The sequence below is a fragment of the Lagopus leucura genome, unplaced genomic scaffold (assembly GCF_019238085.1).
Source record: "Lagopus leucura isolate 7727_CA_CO unplaced genomic scaffold, USGS_WTPT01 Super-Scaffold_100001, whole genome shotgun sequence".
Classification (NCBI taxonomy): domain Eukaryota; kingdom Metazoa; phylum Chordata; class Aves; order Galliformes; family Phasianidae; genus Lagopus; species Lagopus leucura.
In genome coordinates this window covers 10,751,414-10,766,653 of record NW_024962262.1, presented here as the reverse complement: position 1 = coordinate 10,766,653, position 15,240 = coordinate 10,751,414, and the positions used below count along the sequence as shown (strand labels likewise).

Here is a 15,240-nt window from a genome sequence, read left to right as displayed (position 1 = left end):
ATATAAAAAATCATTCCCTCTCCTGCTTGGAAGCTCCCTTTAAGTACTGGAAGGCCACAGTGTGGTTTCCCACAGCCTTCTCTTCTCCAGGCTGAACAAGCCCAACTCCCTCAACCTTTCTTCATAGAAGAGGTGCTCCAGCCCTCTGATCATCTTCATGGCCCTCCCATGGACCTGCTGGCCTCATGCGGTCAGAGCAGAGGACAATCCCCTCCCTCTCCCTGCTGCCTCCCTTCTGTTGAGGCAGCCCAGGATACAGTTGGCCTTCTGGGCTGTAAGTGCACACTGCTGGCTCATGTCTAGCTTTTTGTGTTTCAGGAACCCCAAGTCTTTTTCCACAGGGCTGAAACACCGGAGAGGTCTTTGTACCTCCTAATGCAGTGAACTGTTCTCAATTAGCCAGTCAGTGGTGTTTCACGTTCAGGGAGGTTTATTTTTTATTTTAACCAGTACTATTTTTTTTTTTATTATTTTTTTTTTTACATATTCATCTTAGCTATCAGAGGGCTTATGCATTCATTTTTGCCCACTCTCTCCAAGAAAGGATCATCAATTAGAACTGAACTCTAACACCCATTATGCAAAATATCTGAAAACACACTAATAAGTCAGTCAAGAGGAAAATACCCACAGCCTGGATTTAAAAGCTTCAGAGCATTTTAGACACCTAAATGAGCAATCTTAGAGCTTATGTAAATGTTAATCAGACACAGAACTAACAGACTACGCTCTGTATTTAAAGCATTTTATAGCTAATTCTTGCATTCTTAGATAGCTGCAACCTACACATTCCATTATTAGACCTGAGCTAAGATTCAGGGTTGAAACAAACAGTCAAAGAAAGATGAAAGGGACACTCTGCATGTGAAGTTCTGGGGGAAAAAATAAAAGTGTTAATAATGTTCTTATTCTACAGAAATCAGGCAATCACAAGTTCTTGCTTCTATGCTGCTAACAAGAGAGGGACAACTGCAGATGTTCAAAACAGGCCAGGCTTCAGTTTTTCTGAGGATAAAAGCAGGGAGGGGAATTCAGTTTGTCCTCTCTGATTACATCCTGGTTTATAGCCAACCTATATACCTGCCAAGTCTAACGTAGCCATGGTTTTCTCTGGGAATCTGTAGCAGATAGTTACTGAGAAGTAACTCGGGACATGCTTTTAGTTACTGAGAAATAACTTCTCCAAAGTAAAGCATGCCCAAAGGCACACAGTACTCAGGGAAATGGCTTAACACAGCATCTGCTCTGACACGCATTTTTCCAGACTACTTTCTACTACTGTGCCTCTGACAGGAATGATTTATTATCTCATCTCTGACTTTGAAGCGAAACACCTGCACTGTTGATAGCATTGGTCCCCCATGCATGCCTGATGTGCAAGCACAGAAGTGTTCCCTTGCACAAACAGTCCCTTCCACATCATCCAAGTCCCACACTATTCTAAAGCTTCAAAAGACAATCCTTACTGTTACAAAGAGAACCAGCCTAGGCAGACAATCCACTCCTTCTCTGCACTCTGCAGAAGTTGGACAGCAGAAAATGACTTACCTGCCTCATCTGCTCAAATGTGCAGCCACCTCCCTGACCTTCTTATACACTCAAGCAGCAAGTGACACATAAATGACTAAAGAAGATCTATACGTAACACTGACAGAAGATAATACAGGCACTTTCCTAGTTCAGCACAATCATAATTCAGCTTCCTCTACCATATTCATGCAGCTTTATCCTGCTGTAGATTTCTAGTGAGGCTGATTTACAGCTGGGAAAGCAGAACTTGCTGCTTCCACTTGTGTGATAAAATCTGATTCAAGTGATGTACTCACACAGCTCCCCAGCAATTCATTTCCCCAGTGCTTAAAACTACACAAATACATGCTTTCATGTTCAAACTGTTGTATTTGCTTCACTCTGCTTCTCTCCAGATGAACTGCATCTTTGCAAAATGCTGATTTTTTGTCTGAAAGACAACAAGGGGGATACATTTCTCATGTTGAAGTTCTACTTCTACAGCCAGGGGAAATTTGATGGCAAAGTAAAACTCATTTTGAATTCTGGCCACAAGAAACAGAATGCTACTACAAGATTGAAGAAACAGAAACTGTGCCTTTATACTTGAATTTTTAATTGTCACTTTAATGCAGTCAGAATTGCAGAAAAACAATGTGTGTGCAATATCAGCTAAGCACAAGATAATTCTACCCTAAAATGTTCAGAAGTAAATAGGAGTTAAGGAAGCTATGCAAAACAAAGCTAAGAATTAAACCAAACAAGGGTTCCCAGGCTCTGAATGCTTAGCTCTGTCGATGCCCCATCTTTACAGCCTAAGGTTCCCCTCTTCCTCATCCCAGATATTGATAATCAGGAGGAAAACAGAGAAACAAAACACCACAGCTCCTTTTTAATGGCCACTTCTGAGTATGTTAAAAACAGTCCCTTTGTATAGCCACATACTTGTGTGAAGGGAAAAGAGAGCAACAGGAGAGCAGCATGCAACACACCTCTCCTTGCAAGAGGTGCAGCCTTCAACCCTTCGTACATCAGTGGCAGCACACAGCTCTTCTCACTGTTGGCTTCCTGTGTGTTCACATCTTTTCCATGGCTCTTATGGGGGAACCTTTCCCTTTGCTCACCGTCTTCTCTGCTTGTCCTCACCTCTTTCTTCCTTGTCTCCCCTAATTTAACCCTCTTGTGCCCCCACCATTCATCAGATATGCCCCTTATATCTGGGGTGTGAAGGACTACCCAGAACTTCTCAATCACTTGACTAGGAGTTGTGTCTGTTTGAGAATGCCCAAGGCACTATAGAAGGTACAGCCTTCCTATATAATGTGCCTCCACCACATGCAGTAGGACTGCTCAGGCCTACTGAAACATACAAATGTGCTCTAAACAAGCCACAGGAGCTTGGATTACAGGATTACACAGACTATCATTAGCAGCACTGCTTGGAACAAAGCTTCCTATCACATTTCAGAAGCAATTTAATTAAATCTTATCTGCATTTGTTCACTGCTGCTACAATAAATAAAGGTACTGATATGACAAAAGCTGAAAAATGGAGAAATTCAAATAGGACACTCCACACAAGCTGCAATATTTCTTCTTTTACCTTCATACTTCTTCCCTGGCATAGCAATAATACGATCCCTCTTTGAGCAGAAAGAGCCCAGCTGTAAACACTTCAAGCATAAGTATCATTGTTGAGAATTAGGCCCCCAATACTCACCCAAGGTATTTGTTGCAAAGTTTTTTTCAAGTCCATTTTCAGTTAACTCTCTGTTGTTCACCATACACCCTGCATTGTTAATCTGTAAAACAATTCCTGTAAACGAAAACAATCCAGGCAAATGTCTACAAACAAAAGCAAACATACAGGCAAATCGTGATAGTTTGACTTTTTTTGGCATAATGCTAAAAACTGTTTCTATAAATCACACTATTCCAATTCAATTTACTGCTACAAATATTTTTTACAGAAGAAAGGATCTTCAGAGAAATGGATTGGTACTAAAAGCCAACCATCTTAGTGCCTTACTCCATGTTTTAAAATCTCATCTTACAGAAGTAATATGCAGGTTGCAGAGCACAGATTTTAGGACAAATAAGCAGTGTAGTACGTTAATCTCATCTGAGAGATCCCATTGATGCTACATGATGATGTACTCTCCATTGGACATTCCTCTACTAGGGAAAATTCACTTTCTGTAGCACCTCTCATGTAGAGCCAAGCTGAGAGATTTGGGGCTTTTCAGCCTCGAGACGAGAAGGCTTCAAGGAGAACAAGAAGTAAAGGCTTTAAACTAAAAGAGGGGAAATTTAGGTTAGATATTAGGAAAAAAGTCTTCACTGTGAGGGTGGTAAGGAACTGAAACAGGCTTCCCAAAGAAGCTGTGGATGCCCCTTTCATGGAAGTGAGGCCAGGCTGGATGGAGCCCTGGACAGCCTCTTCTAGTGGAAGGTGTCCTGCCAATGGCAGGGTGGGTTGGACGACATGGGGGAGGCATCGTTCTCTGCCATATTTTTGTTTAGAGAAATATGCATAGCCTGCATAAGCAACCTGAAGGCCACAAAGTTATCAGTAATAAAAGCCAGATAGAAAATCTGCAGTGAGAACTTCAAAAGATGCAACTAAAAAATTACTGCACTTCTTGCTTTTTTGTATTATATCTGTGTATGAACTGAGAATGGACAAAAGCAAATGGACCATGGAAACTTCTGTAGCAGTACTCAGAGAACATTAAGGAGAGAACTGCAAAATCTGGACTATCTGTTGGCTAAGTTCAGAGGACAGGCACTCTAAAGATAGACACATGATTTAAGTATGCAAACTTACCAACACATTCAATTTATGTTCAGTTTTGAACTTTTCAGCAAACTTCCAGATTTCTTTGGGGTTAGAAATATCCACAATATGCAAGAATATATTCTAAATGAAGAAAAGTAAGTTACAATCAACATGGATAGTGAATAGGTCCTGCTCACTGTTAAGGCCTGACTAGTTGAAAAGCTATAGTAGTCATATGAAAAAATATTATCTCCAGAACATATCTGAAACACTTATGGCTAAGAAGCAAAATTGGGACATTAAAATATTTTCCTAGGAACATCTTTTGTCATTTGCTCCTGAGCCATGACCTTCTAACGTTTAATGCATGCTTGAAGGGACCCCAGCTTTCATCTCTGTCTGGCAATCTGGCACAGAAAGTCTATCTGTTTCATACACAGCAAGGTAAAACCCAGTCAACAGTCAGGTTTGCAATTTATGTGCCACAGTAACAAGGCTGTAGACCTCAGCCTTCTCTTCTTAACACTGAGTGAAACCAACCCTTTCAACCTCTTCTCCACACACATCTTAGTTCCTTTGTAACTTTGGCAGTCTGGCCTTGCTCTAAGACAAAAAGATTTCCTTGTTCCAGGAGGCTCAAACTGGATGTAGGTGTCCTGCTGTGGTCTCACAAGGGCTCAGCACTTCTCTCAACCTGCTGGCTACACTTGGTCATTCAGCCCAGGGTGCATTTGGTCTTCCTTGCCTCAGGGCACACTGCTTGCTCAGGGTCATGGCATCAACCCCAAGCCCTTTTCTGTAGACCTGTTCTCCAGTCAGTCCCAGGCCATCTATTCTGTGGGATTACTGCAACCCTGGGCAGGACTGCTCTTGATGAACTTGATGAGGTTCATTTCTGTCCATTTTCCCACCTGTTAAGCTTCTCTGAATAGCACCTTTACTCTCCAGCTCTCCACAAATTGAAGCTATCTGCAATCTGACAAAGATTATACTTGATCTATTTGTCCAGACTGTCAGTAGAGGCATTAAACTTGCCCCAGTATTGAGCTATGAGGCGTGCAACTAATAACTGCTCATCAGATCAGCTCTGTATTGTTGACTGCTACTTTCTGAGCATAATAGCCCAAGCAGTTTTCTATCTGTCTTACTGTTCACCGGATCAAACCACATTAGCAAGTGACAAATCTCTCAAGACATCAAGTCAAGACAGCAGGCGGATGCCTCCATCCCCAACAGGAGAGAGCCTCCAGCCATTTTCACCTACCCTTCCTCCTGGTGCCAGCAATGGTTCAGGCTCAGCTGGCTTCAAATCCTCCCCTGACAAGAGTTTTTTCTTCCCCATCTGTTACCATGGCACTATACCTATGCTGTAAATGAACACCTGCAGGCTGAGAACAATCCTGCCTTCTACTGGTGTTCACAAATGCCCAGTCTTCCCCATCTTAGGAATCTCCATCCATTTACTTGAAGATAGGCCCTAGCTTTCCATCCTTCCAGGTGAGTGGGGTTTGTGCTCTTCTGCTCTTTGCAAAGACCCTGTCCACCTCCTGTTTCCTCCCCCTAAGGCTATGCAGCTTGCTCCATGTCCAGCAGATGCTTCATCTGGCAGCCCAGCACCTTGGCCACAGCAGAGCCCAAATGATGAGGACCCCATTGTGCTCTGCCCCAGGCTCAGGAAGAAGAGCCAGTCACTCCCTGCAGCACAGCACCATCATTCCTCTGGAGCAGGGCAGAAGAGCACACCTTTAAGTACATCGCTGTGCCCATGCCACTATTTTTAAGCAGTGTTGTGTGCCTTCTGCAACCTCTTTCCACACTAAGTGCTGCATGAATCGCCATGTCCCTTTCAGTCAACCCTTGCTTTGAAATGCTATGGGCAGGGATGCGAACACAGTAAAATAAAAGAGGAAAAGCTTGACATGAGAGCAAAGTTATAATCTTCCAACCCACTAAATCTAAAACATTTCCTCTCTCCAAAACATCTAAAGCCTTTTAGTCCTTGTTAAAGGCAATTCTCTGCTTTTGTAAATGTCTGCTCTAGCTAGTATAAGCAGAGTAGCATTTATCAGCATACAGAAGGCACTGCAAATCCTACTCTTCTCCTGCACAGTGCTTAGTCTTGAAGACATACCACAGACAGTCCTATGATGTACGCAAGGAAAGGAACTTCCAAGATAGTTATGCAGAGGATGTGTTCCCATGCAAAGAAACAAATAATCATTGCAAGATCTCCTCTCTTTTCAAACTGTTCCTTTACTACTCGTTACACAAGCAAAAGAGATAAACAAAGAAGCTGGGAAAATTATAAGGCATCATTCCCAATTTATAATTCTGCTTCCTTGAAGATAAAAACACTTGTCTTCTCTTTAGCCACTGGATTTCAGCTTCTCATTTGAAGTAGCTCAGAATTTTCTCATCATAATGCTCATTTCTAAACAAAAAACTTGACACTTCTGTAGGTTCTAAGCAGATACCTCTCTAAGAGCCTTCTACTTTTAGAGCTACTACAATTAACTACTGCAACAGAAGAGCAGGAGATTTGGGGGCAGATGTTCAATATTACAAGTGATTTCAGAGACTGAAAAAGAATCTGTTGAAGACTGTCACACTGGCTCAGAAAAGGAACTTACAGATCTGTTCCCTATAAAAGTCCTTCATGGTAGCAAAGTCATTCTCAAGGTGAGATCTAATCTCCATGAGTAGATCTAATCAGAAAATCAGGAGACCTTCCTAGTTCCCAGTTCAAGGTGCAAGTGCCTGCCAAATAATAACTCATCTCAGCATTGAACCCCAGCATGTTTTGCTGTGGTAACTGGAAACAAATCTCTGGCACGTATTACAACAGGATTTCTGTCCAGATAATCAGGAAGAGCAAGTTAGGTCTGCTTGTAACTTGTCAAGTTGCAGATAAAGTATTTTATTATCCCTCTGGATTGCTTCTGAATGGCTACTTAGAAAGAAGGATGTTCTTGTGGACTTCTTATAAAAATGACTCTTTCCAGTGCAGGGCCACTTGTACAGCTCATCTAACACTTTAACAAATGCTCCTTTCCATACAAGTGCCCAGGACCCCTGGTCACACAGAAGTTCTACTGTGCACTCATGTTCTTTAATGACTAGAGAAACTACAGGTTTGCAGTCTACCAAAACTCAGTATGCAGTAGATGTGCTGCATTTAAAGGAAGAATACTATGTGCCTTGAGTTTTGTTTCACAAATGATAGAACACAGAACATGAAGGAACCCTCAGAGGTCATGAAACTCACCCCTCTGCCCAGGCTGTCTGACTGCAGCTACAGAAGAAAGTAACACTTCTAATCACCAGTCCTTTCACAACTGTATCTTACTATAGTCAGGGGATCATGCTTCTCTAGACAGTTGGAGAGCATTTCTACAAGGACTGATCTAATTCACCTCCATTAAAGAGCAGAAGTGCCACGCTTGGGAGCTGAAACTAAAGAGCACAAATTATTCAGTAATGTATCTCTAACCATAAGAAGTCTTCACAATGTTTGACACGCATTAAATACTACTACTGGAATCAAAATACTGTGTTTAAGAGCCAAGGCCCTGCTTAAAACGAAGACAGATCTTCATCCAATGTACAAAGATACTGGCTCCACTTCTCCACAAGCACACCCTCTAGAATAATTACCAAAGCAACACTGACAGCTACGGAGGTGTACTGTAGATTGATATATGCAGAAGCAAAAAGAATCTCTAACAGAAAGCAGGAGATAAGGAAAATATACTGTAAGAAAAAGAGATTGGAAAGTCTATAAGAATAAAATGAGGACAACATACGTGAAGCAGGAAAGACATCCTTTGCAAATCAAGAACATGTTATTCAGGTTCAGAAAACCTCCAACTCCACAAATGTTGTCACAAGAGTGTTGCAATGAATTAACTTTTAAAATCCTCAGCAATGTAGTAAGGAAAAGTAGGTTGGACATCACAAAACATAACAACAAACTTACCTGATTGCCAGTTTCTGTCACTATTTCTCCTTTGGCGTCCTCAGCTCGTTCCTTATTGCGGCAAACCAGGTGAACCGTGCCACCTCGTGGATTTTAACAAGAAACATATTTGACAATTAATTACTAAATATGTCAGGGGGACATCAGCAAAGAGATAGAGCCAGAAAGTAGCTTCCAATTTGCAGTTCTTCTTTGGGGTTAGTTTTTGATACAAATTAGAAGGAATGAGAAACCTCCTGTGACTGCTTCCCATCTGTGAGAAATCTGTAGCGTGCCAGTAGCAGTGGCCACCCTGGAATACTGTGGGGATTTCCCAGCAGACAGAGCTGTGTACATTCCACAGTCCCATTGCTCTGCTGTCAAGAGCTGAGCAGTGGCTTTTCATAGCTGTGGTCCGTGGAGGACCCAGGGCTCCCACAACATTGATGAAGAGCTGGGAAAAAGGTGCAAGTCAAAGCCACAGCACTTCACGGTCCCACGTTCAGCAGCTTTAGTCCCATCTAGGGACCAGTGCTCCCAGAAGACCCAGAGTAATGGGCCCATGGGAGCTGGTGCTCAGCAGTACAGAGTGGGGCCCAGCCAGCACCCGGGCATGCAGCACATGCCCTCACCGGCTCTGACCTTGAATGTTATGGACACTGATCTCATAGACAAGGAGGTTTTGATGTCCCTCATCCTGGAACTGGGGTTGGACCGGATTCAGGAGCTGCCAGAGCTGTTCGTGGGACAGAACAAGTTTGACTTCATTTCAGACTTTGTTAGCAAACAGCAACCCATTGCCATCAGCTGTTGAGGGGCTTTGAGCTCCTCCTTGTGTCTTAGTGGTTTTGAGTTTGTTTCTAACTTCCTTCTCCACCCACCATTCTCCTCCCTTCCCCTGCCTTCCCTGTCCTGGATTCCTAGCCTCCCTAAAGAGACAATCATTGGACACTGGCTTGCAATAGATTGCTGTGCTACCTAGTAAACCAGACACCAAGAATTTAGGCACGGTCTCTCAAAGGACAACAGTCTATTAAGAATGTTTCAACAGAAAGCTCAGGACACAATAAGCAGATGTACAGCAAAACATGCTAGGGTCCCCAGGCAAGGAACCACGGGCACAAACTGCAGCCTGGAAGGTTCAGGACAGGCATTAAGAAAGAACTTGTCATGAGGAGATAGATCAGCCCAGCCCTGCCCTGAGAGGTGGTAGAATTTCAATAGAATGGAAATTAGGGGCTTTCAAGATCAAGCTAGGCAAAGCAGTGACCAAATTGGTTTAGTGATGGCAAAAGTCCCGCTTCAAATGGGATGCTGGACAAAATGACCTTTAGGTACCTTCCAACCACTTTTTCTACAGAACAAATACTCAGGACAAGGGTCTTCTCCAAGGACTGGATATGTATCATGCCCTAATAGCACAGCGACAGTAAAGAGAACCTTCAAAATCAGCACTGAAATATAAGCAGACATCACTGTTATTCTTATGGTTTGCATTCCTTAATCATTACAAGAAATTTGTTAATCTCAGTTACAAGAACATATTGTATTGTACTCCTTAGTTCAGTTTACTGTTAAATGTGTTTTAGGGGTTCCTAGCAGTCCAATGCTAGAAGGCTTAAGAAATGTAATCCCAAAGGAATTCTGATGAAAGCAATTAGAACCCAAATGCAAGACATCAGAACTATTCCAGGGATGGAGTAGTCACATACCCATGGGCTGCACAGCCTACTTAGGGCTCTGAATGTGCAATTGTGTCTGAGAGTTTTTCCACTGACTACAATAAGAGCAAGCATACTGGGCTGAAGCAGGCAACAAGCCTTGAGATTTTTTGTGCTATGTATGCACTGTGCATGGGAGGGACCCTGCATAATCAGGCACTAAGCATATACAGATCAGAATGAAAGACAATTTTTGCCTCAGTGAGACTAGATTTCATGAGTGAAAGGACAGACAAGTATCAGAACATGCAGTTTCCAATGCTCATCTGTCAAGCCATTCTTTCAGTGACTGTAGGCTTCGCTGCACAAAGGAGGGCTTTAATGAGAGATCTTAAGGCAGTTGAGGATGTGCAGATGTTTTAAGAGCTCTTCCCAAAGCACAAGAGACTGCACAAGCACTGTACTTGTATGAAAAAAAAATACACAGAGGAGGTAGCTGCCCTTCAGCTGATTGGAAACATGCTATGGTCCCAAAGGTGGATTTGAAGGGCTCTGAATATGAATGTTTTCTTGCTGCCAAGAAGAGAGTTGTTTTGGTGCAAACCATGGGCTAGGAAAGGCCCATCATAAGATCACCTCGAGTACTGTGTCCAGTTTTGGGCCCCTCACTGCAAGAAAGATATTGAGGCCCTGGAACGTGTTCAAAGAAGGGCAACAAAGCTGGTGAGGGGTCTGGAACACAGGCCATATGAGGAGAGGCTGAAGGAGCTGGGAATGTTCAGCCTGGAGAAGAGGAGGCTCAGGGGAGACCATATTGCTCTCTATAACTTCCTGAAGGGAGGTTGTAGTGAGCTGGGGGTCGGCCTCTTCTCTCGTGTCATTAGTGATAGGACCAGGGGGAATGGTTTCAAGCTCAAGGCAGGGGAGATTCAGGCTGGACATGAGGAAGTATTACTTTTCAGAAAGGGTGGTCAGGCACTGGAATGGATGCCCAGGGAGGTGGTGGAATCACCAACCCTGGGGGTGTTCAAGGAAAGACTGGATGTTGTGTTGAGGGACATGGTTTAGTGGGAGCTATTGGGAATAGGTGAACGGTTGGACTGGGTGATCTTTTAGGTCTTTTCCAACCTTAGTGATTCTATGATTCTATGATTCTATAAGACATATTTAAATATGTCTTTCATGGTAAAGACCTAGAATTATCTGAATTTAAACAACACATGGGACTGAGAAAAACCTGCATCAGACCTGAACTGCAGCTCACAAGATATATAGGAAAGCCCACATCTGCAGTACGCATAGTACTGGCTGTGGCTGGCATGGTATTAATTTTTTTCATAGTGCTCATATGATGCTGTGCTTTAGATTTGTGAGTAAAACAATGCTAGTAACACACTATTTTTTATCCTTTGCTGAACAGCACTTGCACAGTGCCAAGGCCTTGTCTCTCACTTTAGCCTTTCAGTGAATAGATCTGAGGGTGCGCAAGAGGTTGGGTGGGGACACAGCTGGGACAGCTGACCACAGCTGAACAAAGAGATATTCCATGCACATATCATCATGCTCAGTAATAAAGAGGAAGAGCGGGGGCTTTAGGAGCTAGCCATCTCTTGCTCAGGAGCTGGCTGGGCATCAGTCTACTCATGGGAGTTAGTGAGCGATTGCTTTTGCATCACTTGTTTCATTTTCTTTGTCTCTTATTTAACTTCTCCATCGTGCACTAAACTTTTTTTTATTGTATCTGGACTCACAAGTTTTCACACTTTTATTCTTCTTTTCCCCTTCCCTCTACTGCTGCAACTCTACTGCTGGTAACTCTACTGCTGGTGGAACGGGAAAGTGTACAAACTGTGCAGCACTTTGCTGCCTGCCAAGGTTAGCCCACTACACCAACGTGACACTGATTCAGAAAAGAGCTGAACTTAGGCTACAGAAGATGTAATCAAGACTGCCATAACTTACAAGGATATGATGTGCACGCAGATGAAGCCAATGTAGCTGGTTATTTGTTTGCTGAGTATAATTCCTTGCTTTCTTGTTGCAACGCACTTCAAGAGATTCGACTAGAAGTGAGTCCCAGTAGCTGACATGGAGTTTCAGAGCAACACATGCAAGAATGGGATCAGGAATTTCTTCTTTACTTAAATGATTAAGTCAATTTAACTTCATATGCACAACCATGCCCTAGAAAAGTATCAGGCAAGAAGTCTGAGTCTAAAGTTATTCTTTGAGCTCAAATTTAGATGTAATGACCAAATCCTATGCGCCAGTTCAGTCTGATATGCAGGACTGGAGAGATAATTGTCCCTCTGTATTCTGCACTGGTGAGGCCACACTTCAAGTACTGTGTTCCATTTGCAGTCCCTCACTACAAGAAAGATATTGAAGCCCTGGAATGTGTCCCAAAGAAGGGTAACAAAGCTGAGAACAGTCTGGAGCACAAATCTTATGGGGAGTGGCTGAGGGAACTGGGATTGTTTAGATTGGACAAAAGGTGGCTCAGGGGAGACCTTATCACTCTCTACAACTACCTGAAGGGAGGTTGTACCAAAGCAGGGGTCAGCCTCTTCTCCCAGGTAACTAGTGACAGGACAGGAGGTAATGGCTTTAAGTTGCTCTAGGAGAGATTCCAGTTGGATATTAGGGAAAAAAGAGTGGTCATGTACTGGAACAAGCTGCCCATACCTGGAATCATTTGAGAAAAGTGTAGATGAAGCATTGGGCGTCATGGTTTAGAGAATATGATGGTGATGGGTTGACAGGTGGACTTGATCATTTTAGTGATCTTTTTTAACCTAAATAACTCTAAGCAACATCTGGTGGGCAGCTCCATTTGTAAGCAGAAGAGTCACCAGGCAAAACAATAAATTTATGATGCATAATGACTGTAGCAGGAACCTGAGATCAATCATAAACTGGTATTGAGGGGGATCTTTAAGTCAAAGGCTCTTCGATGCTAATAATTTTGAATTAGTTTAATTTAATCAAATCTCCAGTCTCCTTCATAAGATAGTTGCTAGAGCCTAAGCAGGCAAAGAGAACCACAAACTCCTTTTTATTCTACAGGCCAAAGCGCCTGGAACTCTTGCACAAGGGGAGTTATTTTATCAGCCCTAAACAGGATTAGTTTTATCCTTAAAGAGTAGCTAATTCCAGTTCATGTCACCTCCTTGCTTACACAGAACAATGTATTTAAAAAAAAAAGAAAAGAAAAAGGCTGGCTAAAAGGTGCCAATTCCAGGCTGTTATCATCACGATCAAGTACACCACTTTGGTCCTTCTGTACTCTCCCATCTCTAGCTTTGCAAAGCCACCCGTTTTCTTCCATCACATGCTATGTGTTTAAGTTCCTCACCCTGTTCACATTCCACCAAGGTGATACTTGTACTGAACCAGCCTTATGTAGACCACACTTTGTCAGTAACACCTTTAAATGACATTATAGCACAGGTGGACAATACTGCTAAACACACACATGAGAAACATTGGACGTTTTCTCTATTTACATTTTTGTTGCACTATTTCAGTTTTCACACCGCTGACCACGCTTAATCCTTCAACCCAAACCAAGAGCTCTGTCCCCTCGCTCCAGAGAGCGGCATGTTCCTTATTTGTGCTGGAAGCCAGATTTGCTTCCCCTCCTCTCTCCTGCAGCTCGGGGTGGTTCCCCAGCTCACCTCTCCGTGCTATCTCCCTGGCTGCAGCCTTGCCAATGCCGCTGTTGGACCCAGTGATCAGAAAGGATCTACCAGCCACATCCACCTCCAGATCTGCTGGGTCGAAGTGCTTGGAGGCAGATTCGTAACCACTCCTAGATAAATCAGAGACACCTGTGAGAAACTAGAAGACAGCAATTCCAAAACAAAACCAAAAAACACAGGGAGGGTTGAAAAGGCCTTTCCCTCCACAGCTCAACGCTCCTCTCTCACAGAGCTGCCTGGTCGCAGTGCCGCTGTGGAGCAAGTTCTGCGGCAACGACTCCAAACGTCCTGTGTGGGAGCCGAAGGGGCTCGGACTGCTCAGCTCGGGCTCACGTGTGATCCTCCTGCACTGAGCTCAGGGTAAAGCTGGCTGTCAAAAGACACGTAAGGGGCTGAAATTCGCCCTCTTTGGGGGGCAGACTTCAATTAACAGGGAAAATAAAGGCGCAAAGCCTTGAACTAGCGAACACCCACAAACATACACACGCACCCCAAGCACCGCCCCCGCCTCGCCGCAGCGCCGCACTCGCCCCGCGGCACAGCCCGCTCTCGGAGGCGGCGGCCCCGGTACCTCGTGTACTCCCGCAGCCCCTTCACGAACCACACGACGTTGCGGTACCACGACATGGTGCTACCGCCACCACCGTGACTCGGTCCCGCCTCTGCCTTACGTAAAGGTGCCCGGTCCAGCCCTGTCCGCCGTTGGGTGAGAGCCCGGGGCAGCCCCGCCCGGTCCGGCGCCATTACGGCTCGGGCAGAGGCGTGTGAGTGCGGATGTTGTGTGTGATGGTGTTCACTTCAGCGGTCTGATTTTATTATTATTATTATTATTTTTAGTTAACTAGCTTCCTCAACCTTTCTTCATAGGAGAGGTGCTGCAGCCCTTTGATCAAGGCTCTCCTCTGGACCCACTCCAACAGCTCCCCATGTTTCCTGACGCAGTACTGCGGATGGGGCCTCACGAGGGCAGAGTAGAGGGGACAATCACCTCCCTGTCCCTGCTGGCCACTCCTCTTCTGATGGAACGCAGGACGCCATTGGCCTTCCAGGCTGCAAGCGTACTGCTGGCTCATGTTAAATTTGTCATCAACCAAAACCCCTAAGACCTTCTCAGCAGGGCTACTCTGAAGTTCTTCTCTCAGTCTATGTATGTATTTGGGATTTCCCTGATCCATATGCAACACCTTGCTTTCTTGAACCTCATTAGTCTCACACAGGCCCACTTTTAAGCCTGTCTGGGTCCCTCTGGATGGCACCTCTTCCTTCTGTTGTTATCAGCCACACCACTCAGCTTGGTGTCATCAGTAAACTTGCTGAGGCACACTCAATCCCATCATTTATGTCATTGATACAGATACCAAAGAGTACCAGTCCCAAGACTGACCCCTGCGGCGCAGTTCAGCCTCCACCTGGACGCTGAGCTATTGAAACAATCCCTGGCTACGATCTTCCAACCAATTCCTTATCCACTGAAGTGTCCACCTTCAAACCCATCTCTCTCCAATTTAGAGAACATCATCAACTTTTAGGAACATAAATAGCCTTATTGCACCACACCAAATAGTATTTCAGGTAGCAAATGAACCTGTTAAATTCTTTGCTCCTACTAATGGGGTAATGCATACCAGTAAGAAA

General features: G+C 44.1%; 1 protein-coding gene across 3 annotated transcripts in view; it reads right to left on the bottom strand.

Annotated features, from left to right (window-relative positions):
* DHRS12 (dehydrogenase/reductase 12) overlaps nucleotides 1–14,283 on the bottom strand; it is a 28,536-nt gene extending 14,253 nt beyond the window's left edge. For 2 of the 3 annotated variants that reach the window (XM_042866726.1, XM_042866727.1), the window contains exons 1-5: nucleotides 14,177–14,283; nucleotides 13,582–13,715; nucleotides 8,265–8,347; nucleotides 4,337–4,429; nucleotides 3,230–3,311 (exon numbers count right to left, since the gene is read on the bottom strand). In XM_042866726.1, coding sequence (XP_042722660.1) covers nucleotides 3,230–3,311; nucleotides 4,337–4,429; nucleotides 8,265–8,347; nucleotides 13,582–13,715; nucleotides 14,177–14,232 — 448 coding nt within the window. In that variant the 5' untranslated portion in view covers nucleotides 14,233–14,283. Of the gene's footprint in view, nucleotides 1–3,229; nucleotides 3,326–4,336; nucleotides 4,430–8,264; nucleotides 8,348–13,581; nucleotides 13,716–14,176 lie in introns of those variants that run through there. The other variant, XM_042866728.1, reaches the window with a different exon arrangement.
* Nucleotides 14,284–15,240: the final 957 nt, after the last annotated feature.